At 42.6% G+C, this 20,173-nt stretch overlaps 1 protein-coding gene across 1 annotated transcript; it reads right to left on the bottom strand.

Annotated features, from left to right (window-relative positions):
* Positions 1 to 4,544: 4,544 nt before the first annotated feature.
* On the bottom strand, positions 4,545 to 19,834 carry LOC100566887 (transcription factor Sp5). Its single transcript, XM_062971099.1, has 2 exons — positions 19,618 to 19,834; positions 4,545 to 7,634 (listed from the first exon to the last, which is right to left on the bottom strand). Exon 2 carries the CDS (start codon positions 7,515 to 7,517, stop codon positions 6,699 to 6,701), a length of 819 nt encoding a protein of 272 aa, XP_062827169.1. The 5' UTR covers positions 7,518 to 7,634; positions 19,618 to 19,834; the 3' UTR covers positions 4,545 to 6,698.
* Between the last annotated feature and the right edge of the window lie 339 nt (positions 19,835 to 20,173).

Genomic DNA, 20,173 nt, shown 5'->3' with positions numbered 1-20,173 from the left:
AAAGTTAGTTACAAAACTCCCTTGACATTCAATGACAAAAGGTACAAAGGGAAAGCTATATAAAGGCATTGCATCAGTGGTTCTCAATCTGTGGGTTCCCAGGTGTTTTGGCTTACAACTCCCTGAAATCCCAGCCAGTTTACCAGCTGTTAGGATTTCTGGGAGTTGAAGGCCAAAACATCTGGGGACCTACAGGTTGAGTACCACTGGTCTACATACATAGCTATCCCTTTCTGGAGGTCACTGCAGAGTATAACTAGCAACCTGTCAATGGCACATTGGTTAACGTTCTATTGTGCCACTGCAATATACTTTTGTAACAACTGTGTTTGGAACACACTACCCACTTGCAGTCTGTATGTACTGCATTGTATATCCAAGGAATGCTTTTATCAGTTAGCTAGATAAGAACTCTTGAAGGGGAATACTACTTCCCATTCAAGGGTAATGGGAATACAGAGAAGAAACTCTGTCCAGGAAAAAAGCAAAAACAAAACAACTCTCCATGTAGTCAAAGGCTTTCCTGGCCAGAATATGGGTTGCTGTGAGTTTTCTGGGCTGTATGGCCATGTTCCAGAAGCATTCTCTCCTGACGTTTTGCCCACATCTATGGCAAACATCCTCAGGTTGTGAGGTCTGCTGAAAACTAGGCAAGAGGGGTTTATATATCTGGAAAAACCATGAAAATGAATAAAATCTGGCTACCAGCATTAAAAAAAACTCTAAAATCGGGGCAATAAATAAAGAACCGCACTTAGAAAACAGGAGAATTCCAGACAAAAAAAATCAGGGGCAGCTAACACCGCCTAACTATGGATTCCCCCAGGCAGTGAGCAGGCAGTCCTTGAAGCTGCAAGGCTATTCAATCCTAATTGAGGTGATCAGTTACAAAATTCACACTTGCCTCCAACTGACAAGGGTTCTTTCTCCTACCTGGACTTTCCATAGATATATAAACCCCTCTTGCCTAGTTTCCAACAGACCTCACAACCTTTGGGGATACCTGCCATAGATGCAGGCAAAACATCAGGAGAGAATGCTTCTGGAACATAGCCATATAGCCCGGAAAACTCATAGAAACCCAACTTCTCTCTAGTTGCTTCAACAGATATTTCTGATGTACTCTGAAACTATAATTTGAAATCATAAGGGCTTGTTGCTAGACTGTTTTAAACGGATTGATATACTGTGACATTCATTGATTTGTTGTCATAAGTAAGACAGTGAATTTAATCCCAATACCATAACAGTGAAAATTCAGTTTTAATTGGCACATCACTCTTCCCTGTATTTAAAGCCCCTGTTATTTTGCAAAATCTGTAATTTAAGGACAGGACAAAGATTAAGAAAAACTTCTCTGATCTTTCCTACCATGCTGGTCTGAGTTAATAGAGCTTAGCTTCACCTGGGAAAAGGGAAGGGTCGGGAAGCCTATCTTTTTCTGTCAACTCCCTTTTTCCAGCAGAGCTTGAACTATAAAGGAGTTGCAAATGAATGGAGCTCGACTCTTTAACATATCAAAGGCCATGAAGCATATTTTAACAACAGAGGATCTGTTTAAGGCTGGATCCTGATGGTAGTTTGGGAAGGCCTGCCTCAAATCCCCTGTGAGAAAACAGACAAAGAATCAGTTGCAGTTAATTGGTTTTCACAATCATTTCCTCTTTAGTTCATGAGAAAAGCCCAATATTCATTTGCCTGATATGGCCTATTGGGCTCCCGGACTTCAAAATGCAACAACATTTACAAAGCCTTTCCTAAACAATTAGATGCTGACAAGGTGTCAAGATTGAAAACATTTAAAAGATCCTCATTTTTCACAAGTTATGTTCAGCAGCAATTTACATACTGCACAGGAAGGAGTGGCAAATTGCTGGTTTCACACATTTAGACCGAACATCATAATTCGAAATGGTTGCACATACAATAGGCTCCCTTCATGTGGTAACCTGGCACATCAGAGAGGAAGATTTAGCATAACCATTCCCATGGTGTCCTTGTTTACTAAAGAAGACAGTGATTTAATCTGCAGGAGTATTTTTTTAAAAGGCCATCTATTTCTATATGCCTCATATTGCCAACTGCATACTGGGAACACTTGATTTCTGCTAATTTAGCTCTTCATTTTGCTACTGCAAAGTAAAAGGCTCTCTACTTTCATAAATCATCCAATACACACATTTTTGTCTTTATGAAGGACTCATGTCTAAAATATGGGATTACCATATTTTTGGCATCTTGTTCAGTCCTTTTCTTAGTGAAAGAAGCAGCGTCTCAGCTCTTGCCTCCGCTGCTCTTCCTTTCTCTTTGCCTCTGGCCTGCCTCTGTCATCTCAGTCTTTTATGGAGGGAAAAACTGCCAGTTCTGCACTATTCATTTCCCTCGTTTGTGAGGGAGAAACTGAGGCTGGATCTACACTGCCATGTAATGCAGATTGTCAAAGTGGAAAAATCCAGATTTGCTTTGAACTGGATTATACGAGTCTATACTGTTTTATAATCCAGTTCAAACCATTGAACATATTCTCAGCTGCTGTAAGAAAATCGCACAGACAGACTACAAACAGACGCACAACTATGTGGCCCAAATGTTTCATTGGAACTTATGCCTCAAGTACCACCTCCCTGCAGTAAAGAACTGGTGGGATCACAAACCTGCAAAAGTATTGGAAAATGAGCACGCAAAGATACTGTGGGACTTCCAAATCCAGACTGACAAAGTTCTGGAACACAACACACCAGACATCACAGTTGTGGAAAGGAAAAAGGTTCGGATCATTGATGTTGCCATCCCAGGTAACAGTCGCATTGACGAAAAACAACAGGAAAAACTCAGCCGCTATCAGGACCTCAAGATTGAACTTCAAAGACTGGCAGAAACTAGTGCAGGTGGTCCAGGTGGTGATGGGTACACTGGGTGCAGTGCCAAAAGATCTCAGCCGGCATTTAGGAACAATAGACATTGACAAAACTACGATCTGCCAACTGCAAAAGGCCACCCTACTGGGATCTGCACGCATCATCTGAAAATACATCACACAGTCCTAGACACTTGGAAAGTGTTTGACTTGTGATTTTGTGATACGAAATCCAGCATATCTGTCTTGTTTGCTGTGTCATAAAAAAAAAAATCCTTTCTTTATCCCCCGTCTCTATCTCCCATAGGGATGTGGAGCGGATTACACAATGATGCACAATAATGCCATAATACAATACAATTTGTGGTGTGCATTTGTATGGAATCGCTATCAGTTTCTATTTGTACCATTCATATGGCCCCGTTTCTGTTTCCGTCCATCACTTATGGAAACAGGCATCTATACATATTTTCCATCCGAGGTCCAAAAAACCCAAAGATTTTTCGGGCCTTGGGCAGCAAAGCGCTAGGGCCTGCCAGCCAGGGCCTAAATCCAAGTGGGCTTGGTGCTCGGCTGCAGGCCCTGCCTGCATTGAACTCTCAGCTGTAGCCCCTGCCTGCCGGGCCTAGGAGCATCGAGTGCTTGGCGCTCAACTGTAGGCCCTGCCAGTTAGGGCCTAAAGTCAAGCACCAAAAATCAGCTGACCAAACGGCTACCATTCCCTCCTTTTTTCGTTTCACTGCTTCTTTTGTTCCAGACGGGATTGAAGCATTCCATGCCATCCAAATAGACAGAACAGTACCAAACCATGAAAGAAACAGATGAAACGGGATTCGGGCCCAAATCTAAATACAGTACAGCAATATATCACTCAGAACAAAATAGATAAAAATTGACATATACAATAAAAGCAACCTCAATTAAATAGTCAGTAAAATATGGTCATAGCCATAATTAAAAGATCCATACAACAGTTCAGCATCTCAACTGTATTACCTTGAATGATGCAAGGTGATATTATAATAGCATTTAGATTGGCACAACTTGCTGAAACAGCCACATTTTTAATTCTTTTCTAAAGTGCTGTAGTGTGGAAGCTTGCCTAAGTTCCCCAAGGAGGGCGTTCCAAAGCCGGGGGGCCACCACCAAGAAGGCCCTCTGTCTTGTCCCCATCAACCCCACTTGAGACGAAGGTGGGACCGAGAAAAGATCTACCCCAGCAGAACTTTGAACCCATGCCGGTCCATAGGGGGAGATGTGGTCGCAAAAATAGGTTGGATCTTTATAGGGCTTTGTAGGTAGTAACCTGCACTTTGAATTGGGCCTGGAAACTTTTTGGCAGCTTCCCTGTGAAACGCCCACAGTAACATTATGGTGAAGCTGCATTTCTCTCTCAAAATTCAGGAAACTGACTGGTGGGGAATTGGTGGGTTTTTGCCACTGGAGGAGGAGGGAGCAACAGAGACAGCCCAGAGGCAAAGAAAATGGAAGAACGGCTTAGCGAAGTGTTTCCCTCACAAGCAAATAGTGCAGAGCTGGTGGTTTTGCTGCTGGATGAGATGGAGACAACAGAGGCAAAGAGAAACCAAGAGAGGCAGAGGCATGAACCTTACCTTTTCTTCCTTACCTTCTCCAATCTGTTAAAATTTAAAAATATCTTGGAGCCAAAGATACCAACTTCCCAGAATGAAGGTCTGATACCATTTAAAATTTTATTACTGTTCCCCACTATTCCAACCTGAATCCAACAACCTCCCCAGGCTATTTCCAACTGATGCACTTTCAGCATTCTGACTGGACCTATCAGTGGGATCTCTTTTGTCACAGGTTAGTTTGGTAATTTTGATGCATACAGAAAGGAAACATATAGAGGTAAAACACTTGGAGGAGGAAATAGTGGGTTCTGATGGCTATTCTGCTATAGCGCTGTACTTGACCTCCCTCTCGAAGGCTTAGGCTCAGAGACTGTGGGCTGCACCAAATCCTTTTGAGGCCGCATGTTGTACAAGTCTACCTTACTTCATGTGGCAGGTCTAGTTCAGGCTTGTGTTCAAACTATTAATGGGCAAATTATAAAGAAGTGCTGCTCTAAGCAGTGTACTCTTGATATCCACTGGGGTTTAGGTCCAGGTGCCCCTGTATATATGAAAATCTGTGACTGCTCAAGTCCCATGATATGCAATGACTTAATAGAATGACCCCCCATATAGTTGCAAAATCAACTTTTTTTGGTATTTGTTTGATCAATTCAAGCCATGGATGGTGGGACCTGTGGATGCAGAGGGCCAATTGTATACTAGCTTAAGCCCATTTGTTTGTTTTTTGGATTGTGTCAGAAGTGACTTGAGAACAAACTGCAAGTTGCTTCTGGTGTGAGAGAATTGGCTGTTTACAGAGACGTTGCCCAGGGGACACCCAGATGTGTTAGCTGGGAGGCTTCTCTCATGTTCCCGCAAGCTAGAGCTGACAGACTGGAGCTCACCCATCTCACAGAGTCAAACCGGCAACCTCCAGGTCAGCAATCCAACCTTTAGGTCAGCAGTTCAGCCAGCACAAGGTTTTATTCCATTGTGCCACTGCAGTTCCTAGCCCACTGGAATAAAAGCAGGCTATAAAGGAGTCAGTACATAAGTAGAATAAATAATCAACAAAGGCATCAATATTTTAAACAGGCTGTTCCATTCATAATACACACACATACTATTGTGTAGAATGCCCAGATTGAAAACTAGAGCTGCTCCTGTTCCTTTAATGCAGATCTAGAAGAGAGTTCAGCAGGGGATGCTTGTCCACACAATTAGCTGCCATTCCTGCTTCTACCCAAGAATTAAAGATACAGGAACCACCTCCAGTTTTTATCTAGCAAACCTACATGTTGTGTGGTGAACATGGATCCTCTTTGGGGGTGCAACACTCTTTAGCCTACCCCTACATGTGAAAGGACACAGTAATTTTCAATATGAGTGGTTTTAATTATTACTTCAGGTATACATCACAGGAGAGCAACTGCCAAAGTTTGTGTCTCCATCTTAGTTACGGTGCAGTGGGGATGAAGCCTGTCAGTCTTCCTGGACAAAGGTCCCCATAGTCATATGCCTAGTGATGCCATTGGCTCAAATATGATGTCATCTCAGCAGCCATGTAAACACAGATAAATCTGGGAGTTTCCCAGTACGGAGAGAGGTGTGCCTCAGTCCTCCTCAAGCCAATAAGAAGACTGGTGAGTGTGTTTGCTGATCTCTTCCTTTCTTCTGTTCTTATTTTCCCCACAAATCTTGACTTATACTTACATGGACATAGAGTAAAAAGGAAAGGAAAAATGGCAAAAGTTATTAATGATGACAAACACACACAAAGCTATGAGAGGCTGCAGCAGTTTGTTTTTGCCCCAGTCTCCTGGGACGTGAAAGATCCTACCTCTTCTTATGCTTAATTCAGTGCAACTGCTTTTGAACTCAGTTTGTAGAACTGAAATAAGCTGAGGGCAATGAGAGAAGGTGAGAGAAAAGAGAAACTGGGACCTTTTAAAAAGCTGCCCCAATAGTGGGATTACAATGAATCAATCAGGACTGTCCCAGTCAAATTGAGACAGCTGGAGAAGTATGAAAGTATGAGAGGTTCTTCCTGGTATGGATTTGACTCAGAGGCTGCAGTTCTGTGAGACAGGTCCAAAAATATTTCTGATTGAGAATTCCCCTTTCAACCCAGAGTCTTGAGGAAATGAATGCTAGTTAATAGGTCAGCCTTATTGAATCGAGGGCTGGGATGTGAACTCAGGTGTATCATAAGTCTTTCTCCGTTAGACCCTTCTGGCTCAATTTCTTCCAATCCATCCACCATATCATTCCCTCTTGATGCCGATTGCTGCTGCTGCCATCACTGCCATGCCCCGCATGCGCTTCCCCTGGTGGGTCTTGACATGTTTTGCCAGATGGTCACTCCGCATGAACCTCTTAGGGCACATTTGGCAGCCAAATCGCTTCTCGCCTGTGTGTGTCCGGAGGTGCCTTTGCAGCTCATCTGAGCGGGTGAAGCTTTTCCCACAGTACAGCCAGGAGCAGATGAAGGGCCGCTCGCCTGCATGCCAACGGAGGTGGGCCTTCAAATGGGACGTTTTGCCGTAGACCTTGCCGCAACCTGGCAGATGGCAGATATGTTGCTTTTTCCTCCCAGGCTCCTCATTTACCCCATTCACTGCCTGGCAGTTGGGACACTTGCATCGCCGGCAGCGGCGGGCCGTGCCCAGCAACGCCTTGGGGGTGCCTTGCAGGAGGGCAGCAAGGGGTGGCTGAGGGCTCAAGACCAATGGCCGGCCCAGAGAAAAACTGCTAGGTTGCTGCAGGCTCCACCATGGGGCATCATCAGTTGAGGTGGTCCCTGGAGGAACCGTTGGGCCCAAAGGTCGAGGGCCTTGCAAAAAGTTGGAGAAGTCCTGGGCTTCTGAGAAAGTGTATGAAGAGGCCACTGAAGGGGCCAACATCTTCACAGAGGACAATTCGAAAGAATAGGTAGGCTCAGCTGGTGGTGTCAGGGGCAGTTCATTATTAGAGTTGTTTCCACCACTGGGCACCATCTGGCCATGATATGGCACCTTGGGCAGCCCAAAAGCCATGGCTGTGTGGGAACCTGATGGCATCTCATTGCTCCAGAGCTGGAACATCTCTGCTGACTCATAGGATCCTGGGTGGATTGCAGAGGAATAGGAAGTTGTGGATGATGTGACCAAAGTGGGATGGTAAGGAAAGTTGTCTTCTGGAGATGAGATGAGGGTCTTGGCCTAGAGCAGAGAGGAAAAAGACAGAGTCTTCTCAGCATAAACTTTAATAACCCTTAATCCTTAACTGCATTAAGTTTTTCAAATTTGATAAAGACTGCAGAGTTTCTCCTCATCCCAAAATCAATATTAACACAGTGAAAAGGAGCAGACTTTTGAGCTTTAACATCAAGCCCCACCTTTTCTTCTCTGTACCAATTTACAGTCCAGAAAGTAACTCACTAAACAATTGAGTTCTAACATATTGCCATCACTGTTATTACTACATCATTAAAAATATGGGGGAAATGTCCTCTGGCTTAGCCTGCAGAAGAGAAGGCTGAGAGGAGACATGATGATGGCCATATATAAATATGTGAGGGGAAGTCATAGGGAGGAGGGAGCAAGCTTGTTTTCTGCTGCCCTGCAGACTAGGACACGGAACAATGGCTTCAAACTACAGGAAAGGAGATTCCACCTGAACATTAGGAAGAACCACCTCCTTCGCAGGCTTGACTGGTGGGGACGAGAGACAGGACCTTCTCAGTGGTGGCCCCTCGGCTGTGGCATTCCCTCTCCAGCAAAATCAGATCAGCTCCTCCCTCCTGACCTTTAGAAAGAAATTTAAAACTTGGCTGTAGAACCAAGCCTTCCCAGAGTAATTCAGTACAATAAGTGGATATGAAATACGTGCAATTACGATTGGAATGGCTCTTGGACTTTGACTTGGATTTGTGTGGTTTTTCATAATTGGTTTTAATGTACAGATGTTTTTTTCTTAACTTTTATGGCTAATTGTATATGCTTATTTTTTATGTTTGTTTATATGACATTGAATTGTTGCCAGTTTGTAAGTCACTCTGAGTCCCCTTCAGGATGAGAAGGGCGGGGTATAAATATAGTAAGTAAATAAAATACATAGTCCATCTGCAGCATCCAACATATATGTATTGTTCCTACATTCCATGTTGTCCCTGAGCTATTTAGAGGCTTTTCTTGACAAGAATTCTTTGGGGAGGTGGGTCCTGTCAGTGCCTTCCTTTGAGGCTACGAAATTTCCTACCTTTCCAAGCTCACCCAGTGGGTTTCCATAACCAAGTAGGAATTTCAACTTTGGTCTCCTGGAGATCAAGTTGTTCATTGTTATTGTTGTGTCCTCTTCACATTTTGTGATGTGTTTGGTGTTTAGAAAAGAGTTTTCTACCCTCCTTTGGATAGTAAAGTGTACACCTCTCCTGAGTTATGTTTTGATTAAAGTGATGTTCCTGATGATCTCTTAATCCTCATGTATCTCCAGTTGGCTATGTATAGCATGAATGGATGTTGCTCCATTCTTTTTGTATGTGGGAAATCCCAGCAAATCTGGAAATCCCAGACCTTTCTTTTGATATGCATTGACTATATTCCAGGGAAAAACAAGAGCTGTCTTTTAAAGTAGAGGCTCAACAGATCCAGGATTAGTAGGTTAGGTCTTTTCTACCCCTATAACAGTTAGAAGTTTTATTTTGTATTTTGAATAAGCAAGTCTCTTATTTATGGTTGGATTTATAATATGGAGATGTTGACTCATGGAGAAGTACTCAAATGTCACTGCAACAGTAGGTTCAGTGTTATCCAAGGGATCTTGAGTCTCTGTCAAAGGCCACTAATTGTTTATTCTTTTAAAAAAAATCAATCTAAGGAATTTTCCACTGAAGATGTTAAAAGATACTCCAGCTTTTCTCAATGGACTAAGTAGAGCACCTGAGGACTATTGCCAGGTGTTTAACATAGATACATCTTCCCTCCTTTTTGTTGATTATATCCTTCAGATCTGGAACAAGATAGTTACTAGTTAACTAGCTATTGTCAACTGGTTAAACATCAGCTGGGTTCTTTCTCTGTGGCATTGCTTGTCTTAGCAAACATATTACTTCTCTGCCAGAAAGGCGAGACCCTATGTGCACAAGAACTACCTCTGGTGGATCAGACCAAGGATTGTTAGGTGTAATGCCCATCAAATATGCCTTAGAAAATCATATACCAGAGGTGGGGATTTTTTGGATTACAACATCCGGTATAGTATTGTGGTTTGAGTGTTGAAGTAGGACTTTAGGCAATCAAGGTTTGAACTCCACTCATAGTAGAAAGCTACTGGATGAGCCTGTCTCACATCATCAATGGCAAACCTCCCCTGTACTGTATAAATCTCACCAAGTAGACCCTATGGTAGGGTTATCATATGTTGGAGTTGACTTGAAGGCACATAATGACAATTCCTCCCAAAATTCATGATCATTGGCTATGCTGGCTGGAAGTTGCTAGGATTTGTAGTTCAAGAAAATCTTGTAGTTCAACAAAATCCTACAACTCCCTACAATGCACTGAGTACATTGCTGCTGTGATTCACATGAGTTACTTTCTGGGAAATCCCAGAATCTAAATTTTACAAGAGCAGGTGAATTTTGGTAAGTTGTACTAGTCTGTTTACCTCAGCTCTCTCTCTCACTTAATAGAAAACAATAGCCTCTTACATATCATTGATTTATCTGAAAATTTCATGCTGTATAGAACAGATTGAATATCCCTTATCCGAAATACTTGGGACCAGAAGAATTCCGTATTTCAGATTTTTTTGGATTTTGGAATACTTGTGTATATATATAATGAGATATTTTTAAGATGGGGTCTAGGTCAAAGCATAAAAACCATGTATGTTTCATACAAACCTTATGCACATAGGCTGAAGGTAATTCTATACACAATATTATTTAATAATTTTGTACATGAAAAGTGGTTGTGTACACTGAACCACCAGGAAGCAAAAGTATCACTATCTCATTCACACATGTACAAAATTTTGGATTTTAGAATTCCAGATAAAGGATGCTCAACCTTTACACATTTTCTATATACATTTTTAAGAAAAGTAGGGTGGTTGTTTCAAAGCTTTCCCATTATCCTTTCACATACAGAACATTAAAAGTACCTAATTCTCAGCACTAATAATCATTTACAAACACAGATCAGTTCCGACTTAAAGCCTACAGTAATGCCAGGTAGAAAACACTCTATGCAGCATGTTATCTTTGCAGAACCCTCCTCTCTTCTTCCTACCTAAGCAAATGTTGGAGATGCAGTTTTATGTATGCTTCATTGGGAGTTATTCACATCATCACCTTGGCTGAACGCACTTCTAAGTAAAGGAAAGGTAAAGGTTTCCCCTTGACATTAAGTCTATTTGTGTCCGACTCTGGGGTTGATGCTCATCTCCATTTCTAAGCCGAAGAGCCAACATTGATCTACTCACATTTGCATGTTTTCAAACTGCTAGGTTGGCAGAAGCTGGGAGCTCACCTCATCCCGCGGACCTTCCAGTTAACAAGTTCAGCAGCTCCGCGGTTTAACCCACTGTGCCACTGCAATCCCCCACTTTTAAGTAAATATGCTTTATTTATTTATTTGTCAATATATAATTACCACTACCTCTCAAAGTCTTGGATAGCTACAGAACAGACATTAGGGTCTGCTGCTGGTACAATTCTCTGAGGAGAAGATTCCATAAACTGATCACCTTAAGAAAGACTTTTCTCCTTTACTTAGAAGTAATCTGAGTGTATAGTGAGGGTTATTTTGGGGTCAGTTGGCCATCAGGTATCTTGGGCCCAAGTAGTAATACAGGGCAATAAAAGTGAGCCCAGAATTGGATTAGCAGTTATTAAAGCACTGCCAAGATATGTTGGTTCTGATTAAACCACTGATTAAACCTTGGGCAAATCACATTCTCTCAACTCTGTGATAGGTTTGCCTTATATTGGAAACAACTTGAAGGCACACAATAATACAATTAGTTTTAGCAGAATTGCTACATTTTCAAATCCTTTCACTTGTCAACAGTCTTCAAAGGCAGTCCTATGTATAATGTATAGTTTAACGTGGACAGCATCAGAGCCTGGATCACTATGGCTACTGTGATAATTATGTCTAGAAGTATCTGTAGCTGGCATCCAACCTTTAGCTGATGGTATATTCCAGAGGGAGGAACTGCCCAAACCAACTTTGCTCAAGAAATAAGAGTGCCATAAATTGACGGATGAACTGAAGACACACACACACAAGTGCTTAATGTATCTCCACCAACGAAGGTGTTGACAAGCTGGAAAGCATCCAGAGGAGGGCAACTAAAATGATCAAGGTCTGGAGAACAAGCCTATGAGGAGCGGCTTAAAGAGATTGGTATGTTTAGCCTGCAGAAGAGAAGGCTGAGAGGAGACATGATAGCCATGTACAAATATGTGAGGGGAAGTCATAGGGAGGAGGGAGCAAGCTTGTTTTCTGCTGCCCTGGAGTCTAGGACGCGGAACAATGGCTTCAAACTACAGGAAAGGAGATTCCACCTGAACATCAGGAAGAACTTCCTCACTGTGAGGGCTGTTTGGCAGTGGAACTCTCTCCCCCGGACTGTGGTGGAGGCTCCTTCTTTGGAGGCTTTTAAGCAGAGGCTGGATGGCCATCTGTCGGGGGGTGCTTTGAATGTAATTTCCTGCTTTTTGGCAGGGGGTGGGACTGGATGGCCCATGAGGTCTCTCCCAACTCTACTATTCTATGATTCTAGGTGGATCTCATGTATAAGCAGATTCTCAGACCAAAGATGTGCTTCCAATATAGGAATGCATCCATATCTAGAACAAAATGTTTGCCACATTCAAGGACAGAGAAACTGCCCACCAATGACACTTCATCTTATCAGCATCGATTCAGGCTACAAAATAGTATTGCAGACAGACTTCCAGATGGTGTCACACTCTAACCCAAAAAAAATTGTGATGGGAAGAAAGGCAAGATAGAAACTATCTAGATAGTACCTTGGTACCTTGCAAGCCCTTCGGGATGAGGAAACTACGGCACCCATTGTTCTGAAATTCAACTCCTAGAACCTCTTGCCAATATGGCAAATGGTAAGGGATGGTGGCAAATATCTAGAAGGTGAGAGTGCCATACTTTTTCACTTCCCAGAACTGGTGTGATAAAATGACTGAAAGACTGAGTTCGAACCAAGAAATTGTTTATTCTTTCAGTTCCGCAGGTGTGTGTGTGTTTTTTTTAAACAAACAATTTTTCTCTCAGCCTACAATAGGTGGATAATATTTTCCACCAACTTTAAATTCTGGTACCGATTGCCCTTTTCCTGGGTAATTCACGTATATGTGACCCTCTACCCATTGGCCAGGGATGACTATTTTCTATCAAGGTCACTCTAGTCAGAGAGCATAACATTTGAGACTCAGGGCTCTTCCACACAGCCATATAACACAGAATATCAAGGCAGAAAATCCCACAATATTTGCTTTGAACTGGGTTATCTGAATCCATTCTGCCATATATTCCAGTTCAAAGCAGAATACTGTGCATTATCTGCCTTGATATTCTGGATTATATGGTAGCGTAGAAGGGCCCACAGTGGGTTTGGGATGGGGTAGGTTCATCTCCGTCTGTCTTTGAGAATTGGTGTTTGCCTCAAGGATGTTAACATATGTTTTACCTACACTGCCATATAAAATCCAGATTATCTAGTTTGAAATGGATTATATGGCAGTGTAGACTCATATAACCCAGTTCAAAACAGATACTGTGGATTATCTGTTTTGATAATCTGGATTTTTTGGCAGTGTAGAAGGGGCCCGTGTGTTTCCAGCTCAGAAATAATTCAAAGGCAAACAACAACAATAACAAACAAGCTATAATAATGATAAGTAGCAGCAACCATTTATCCTTCATCTTAGAGAAAACTAAATATGATCGCTATTATCATCACAACAGTATCACGATTAGGGTTAGCTCTGCAGGGTGAAGTTCGGAACTAGCCGTTTTACCAGCTCCAGAATTTATTCTCCTGCTTCTATCATGCATGGTCATTGCTTGCTGATCTTATTATGTCCTACACTTTCATATTAATGGGACTATTATTTATTTATTTAATTTATTTACAGTATTTGTATTCCGCCCTTCTAACCCTGAAGGGGACTCAGGGCGGATCACATTATACACACATAGTGCAAACATTCAATGCCCATAAACACATCAGAGACCGAGATAGACAGACGCAGAGGCAATTTAACCTTCTCCTGAGGGGATGTTCGATTCTGGCCACAGGGAGGAACAGCTGCTTCATCATCCACTCTGACGGCACTTCCTCATTCCAGGGTGTAAATTAGTTAAACTTGCCTCCCCACTTTTTTTTATAAGTGGTACCTTATTTCCTACTTGATAGATGCAACTATCTTTCGGGTTGCTAGGTGAGCAACGAGCAGGGGCTATTTTTATTTTTAATTGACGGGTGCTCACCCCGCCACGGGCTGGCCTCGACTGCATAATTTGTTGCAGCTTTATTGCAGCTGCTCAACAGCCTGTGCTACAGCCCGGCCCCTTAGGCTGTGCTGGTGTCCTGTTTATCCTACAATGGCTTTTGGGTGAGTATCTCCTTGTACATGAGATTGCAATCTGGAAGTCACAGAGGGAGTGCAGAAGAATAGGCTAAGCAAGCACTGGCCCACAGAGTTTGGGGTTTTGGTTAGCTGGCTGCCTACTCCTGAGTAACACATCTTGGCAGTCGGAGGAATGCTACTCACCTTGGCTCAAGCTGACTAAGAGCAGGTGGTAGGAGGGAGAGAGTGAAGTGAATGCAGCATGCCTGGTGACCTACCCTCAAGGGCTGGAAGTGGTCACAGTAGCCACACTCTTGGCTCTGTTGTAAGGACAATGGAGATAATAACGAAATTTCCCTTAGATGAAGAAAGATAAGATGAAGAAGGATAAGAGGCTGCCGCTTCTTACCGTTCTAACTTTTTTGTTGTTATGTGTTGCCAGGACTTATAGAAGCTATAAGGCAAAGCTATCACAGGGTTTTCTTGGCAAGGTTTGTTCAGAAAAGGTTCACTATTGTCGGGCTGAGAGAGTGTGATCTGCCCAAGATCACCCATTTGATTTCATGGCAGAATCGGGATATGAACCCTAGTCTCCAGTGTTGTAGTATGGAGCCACGGTGGCACAATGGGTTAAACCCTGATCCCGGATGGACTGCTGACCTAAAGGTTGGGTTGCTGAGCTGAAGGTTGCCAGTTCGAATTTGCAAGGCAGAGTGAGCTCCCATCTGTCAGCTCTAGCTTGCGGGGACATGAAAGAGGCCTTCCAACAGGATGGTAACACATCCATGTATCCCGTAGGCAATATCTCTGTAGATGGCCAATCCTCTCACACCAGAAGTGACTTGCAGTATGTTCTCAAGTCACTTCTGACACAATTAAAATAAAGTGTTGTAGTGCAGCACACAAACTACTACACTATGCTGGTTTCCAGTCATAAACAGTGAAAAGATCAGTCTTTTAATCAGTCAGGACAGATTAAAAGAACGAGTACACTAGTTTGGTACAAGAGTATGTCTTTAGCTCTAAAAGGTTGAACGTTTACTCCGTGGCATTTCCAATGAGAAATTTTTAGGGACAGGCTTAGAAGCAACATGTCTACGTACACACAAGCCACATTTTATGTGACTTTTAAAATATTGCTTTCCTGTCTTGCATCAAAAGAACTCAGGGCAGCGTGCAAGTACTGGTAATATCCATCTCAATATACTCCTATCCACTAAAATCACTGCTCTCAGTTGCTGCTACTTGGGAATATAGTGTTCCCTCACTTATCGCTGGGGTTAGGTTCCAGGACCACCCACAATAAGGGAAAATCCGCAAAGTAGGGACACTATATTTATTTTAATATTTATATATATATTTTAGTAGTTATACACTATCAACCAATCGTGTGTTGATAAATTGCCTCCTTCTCCTCCCGTTGCTACTTGGGCTCCTTTTCTCTCCCTTTGGTTTCTCCTTCCTTCTTTCCTTAGGCTGTAAATTGTAATTTTTTAATGATTTATAATAGTCTTTTAGAGTTTATTGAAAAACCGCAAAACAGTGAATCCACGAAGTAGTGAGGGAACTCTGTAGCCCCTTTTCAACTCATTGGGCTGTGGGGAAAAGTGAATGGGGTGTTTCCAGCTGTGAAGCCACATGGGGGGAAGCCAAAAGTTGTAGGCTTTGCATCCCAACCTAAGCCTTATGCTTGTGAAAGTTCCTATTTATAGGTAAATGGGAAAGTTTTATACGAAGCTCATCCTCTTTTGCTTTTCTAGCCCAATGCTCCAATGTGTTGTTGAAGGCTTTCATGGCCAGAATCACTGGGTTGCTATGTGTTTTCTGGGCTGTATGACCATGTTTCAGAAGCATTTTCTCCTGACGTTTCACCCACATTTATGACAGGCATCCTCAGAGGTTGTGAGTGTTGGAAACTAGGGAAATGGGGTTTATATATCTGTGAAATGTCTACCGTATACCATGTAGCTGTGGACAAATCTACATAGGGACCACCAAACGCAGTGCCCAAGCACGAATCAAGGAACATGAAAAGCACTGCTGACTAATCTGACTAGAGAAGTCAGCCATATCAGAGTACTTGATGAACCAAGTTGGACACAGCATATTTTTTTGACAACACAGAAATGCTGGACCACTCCAACAATCACAATGTCAAACTACACAGAGAAGCCATTGAAATCCACAAGCATGAGGACAACTTCAACAGAAAGGAGGAAACCATGAAAATGAACACAATCTGGCTACCAGTATTTTTAAAACTCTAAAACCAGGACAGTAAATAAAGAACAACACTCTGAATTCCAGACAGGAACAATCAGCGCCAGCTAACACCTCCCAACAAAGGATTCCCCCAGGCAGGAAACAGCCAGGCTTTGAAGCTAAAAGGCCAGCCAATGCTAATCAAGGTGGCTAATTGCAACATTCACACTTGTCTCAAACAAACAACAGCTCTTTTTCCCATCCTGGACATTCCACAGATATAGAAACCTCACTTGCCTAGTTTCCAACAGACCTCACAACCTGCCATAGATATGAGTGAAATGTCAGGTCAGAATGCTTCTGGAACATGGCCATACAGCCTGGAAAACTCACAGCAATCCAGCCCAATGCTGTCACTTCTGACTGGCAGTAGCAATCTTGGGTTCCGAAGGAAGATTGGAAAAGCCAGGGAGTAAACATTCAACCTTTTCCAGGCAGAGCAGTACTCTTCCAATGAACTAGCATCCTACTTCTTTTACTTTGCCTTTGATATTATACTATGTATGACAAGAGACACATTTAGGAAGTGACTAGGAATGTTATTGATTGCATCTAGAATGAGAGCAAAATCTGGGACTTTTTTTTTGCTCTTTTTAGTCAAAGAGCAAAAAAAGTCCCAGATTTTGCTTTCATTCTTTCCTATTTTATTTTGGCAAACCATGCACATTTTGCTTATCAAAAAATATTTTTGACAACTCCCAGTAGAGACTTTTTATACCAGCACCACAGGTCAGTTTATTTTAACCTAGAATAAAATCAGAAAGAACACGATAAATATTTAGGATTTTTAATTAGTCTGGACGTGCTGAGAAATTGAATGCATAGCTCTTGTCTCAAAAGGAACAAACAGGTAAAGTAATTATACATGCAACACAGTTGATTTCATACAACACTACTGTATATTATTAATATATCTTCATTTCAGACTGTCCATTTAATTTGGGCCTCAAAGTGAACAAACCAGGAGTATTTTTTAATCCTTGTAAGGCAATCTATATAATACAGATAACATTTAACATACAGGTAGACCCAAGTTACAGACATCTTATATTCAAATCATAGTTAAGAATGGGGTGAGACAGCAGACAGTGAGAGAAATCTATTCCTTGGAAGGGATATCTATCCACTCCTGGAAGAGTTATCAGGGTGAAAATGTGTCTCCACTGAAGCTTTCTCACCAATCCTTGTTTCAACAAATTTTCCAAAATCCAATTATCACAGGGACAGAAATCTTCTGAAAAGGGGCACAGACAGGAAAACAAATGCCACCGGGGTGTTAATGCTTCCCTATATTATCCAAAGCCAATTTTTGGTGTTACATTTTTTAAATGTACTTGTTCCAACTTACAAAGAATTAAACTTAAGGACAAACCTACAGAACCTATCTTGTCGGTAACTTGAAGACTGTCTGTATTTAATGCCTGGAGTTTAGGTAATACAGGGAGAAAGGGGAGCAAGAAGGGTTTTATTTCTATTCTATAAAAATTTAGTTGAAAAAAACCCCCCAGGATCAATTGATCTGGGAAGTGGATGAAATTGTGATTGAATGGGGAGGGTCCAGATCCTGTTTTAAATGACTAGGACCTCTTCCACACAGCTGAATAAAATCCCACATTATCTGCTTTGAACTGGAATATATGACAGTGTGGACTCAGATAACCCAAAGCAGATATTGTGAAATTTTCCGCCTTGATATTCTGGGTTATATGGCTGTGGAAGGGCCCTGGGACTGTTGGTGCATCTTCAGGGTGACATTTGGATTTCATGATTCCACGAATGCAGAAAATAAGCTTTAACGTTCGGTAAATTTTCATAGCTTACCCACCTATAAGAACCATCGACCAAAACTAGCTTCTTCCCATTCTGTACTTCCATTACCAAATTTGATAATGTTACATCAAAAATCAACCTATCAGTTGATGATTATAATGATTTGGAAGCTTTCTTTAAAACTGCTTTGCATCTTGCTAGCTGCTCTGGGTGTCTTTTCTGCAGGAAGACCAGGCACAAACAGTTGAATAAGAATAACGCTATGTAACAAAATTTGAAAAAAAAATCTGTTCTTGATTTGAAACTGTTATTTCCTGTTTAATTGTGCGTTACGTACTTTGAGTCCCCTTTGGAGGAGATAAAGTGAGATATTAATAATAATAATAATAATAATAATAATAATAATAATAATAATAAGTGTTGTCGAAGGCTTTCATGGCCAGAATCATTGGGTTGCTGTGAGTTTTCTGAGCTGTATGACCATGTTCTCCTGATGTTTTGCCCACATCTATGGCAGGCATTTTCAGAGGTTGTGAGGTCTGTTGGAAACTAAGCAAGTGGGGTTTATCTATCTGTGGAAGGTCCAGGGTAGGAGGCAAGTGTGGATGTTGCAATTGGCCACCTTGATTAGCATGGAATAGCCTTGCAGCTTCAAGGGTTAAACCCTTGTGCTGGCAAGACTGATGACTTAAAGGTTGGGTTGCTGACCTAAAGGTTGCCAGTTCAAACCTAACCCAGGGAGAGAGCGGATGAGCTCCCTCTATCAGCTACAGCTGCGGGGACATGAGAGAATCCTCCCACAAGGATAGTAAAAACATCCAAACATCTGGGCGTCCCCTGGACAACGTCCTTGCAGACGGCCAATTCTCTCACACCAAAAGTGACTTGCAGTTTCTCAAGTCGCTTCCTACCTGGTTTAATCCTTTGTTAGGAGGTGTTAGCTCGCCCTGATTGTTTCCTGTCTGGAATTCCCGTTTTCAGAGTGTTCTGACTGCCAGTATTAAAAAAAACACCTCTAAAATCAGGACAGTAAATTAAAAACAACACTCTGAAAACAGGTGAATTCCAGACATGAAACAATCAGGACAAGCTAACACCTCCCAACAATGGATTCCCCCAGGCAGGAAGCAGGCAGGTTTTGAAGCTGCAAGATATTTCAATGCTATTTAAGCCCGCCAATTGCAACATTCACACTTGTTTAAAACAAACAAGAGTTCTTTCTCCCACCCTGGACATTTCACAGATATATAAACCCCACTTGCCTAGTTTCCAATATACCTCACTACCCCTGAGGATGCCTGCCACAGATGTCGGTGAAACGTCAGGAGAGAATACTTCCGGAATATGGCCATACAGTCCGGAAAACTCACAGCAACCCAGTGATTCCGGCCACGAAAGACTTCGACAGCACAGATCTATTTCTGTGCAGACATGCAGAGGCATGTGGTTGCCATTTCCCACATTTTCTTGTGCTCAGGCAGCAAAACCAATAGATTAAGAAGGTGCAGCTTCACCTGTTGGAATGAAACCTCGCTAAAGCTCTTAACCACAAGCCGAAGAGGAGATCCTACCTGTAGGAAGGAAGGCACGAAGTTATCCCACTTCTCCAGCGTCCCGCTTGCTTTCTCCCAAAACTATTCGCACAGGGAGGTCACGATCTGGGGATAGAGGCTGGAAGAGGCAGTCGAGACCTGCTCCTCTCCTTCTCTCCCTCTTTTCCTCTCCCATCTGCATCTCCTCGAGAATATCCCCATTCCCAAGCTTTTGCGATCCCACCCCAAAGGTCCCCCTCCCTCCCTCCCTCCTCTCTTTCTTTTTTCTTTTTTCTTTTGGCTTTGTTTTTTTGGCTCCCCTTCAGCCTATCAGGAGTGGCGACTGGAGGCGCCTTTGAAGTCGGGCGAGCGAACCAATCATTAAAATAGATTGAGGGATTTCAAAGCGGGGGCCTGGCTCGGTCGCCTTTAAGTGCGGGGCTCCCCCGCTGGGCCGCTTGTTATGGATGCAAAAAGGGGGCTGATGAGGCTGGTGGGCGAGCCGAGCAGAGGGCTCCGCTCGCCTTTTAACTCTCGCAAGGTACATACAGGGCAAGCAGGCGGGCAAGGAGGCAGGTAGAGGGGCTTAAATGCG

Source organism: Anolis carolinensis, chromosome 2, assembly GCF_035594765.1.
Source record: "Anolis carolinensis isolate JA03-04 chromosome 2, rAnoCar3.1.pri, whole genome shotgun sequence".
Classification (NCBI taxonomy): Eukaryota; Metazoa; Chordata; class Lepidosauria; order Squamata; family Dactyloidae; genus Anolis; species Anolis carolinensis.
The sequence above is the reverse complement of the archived record's forward strand: the minus strand, read 5'-3'. Positions and strand labels throughout refer to the sequence as shown.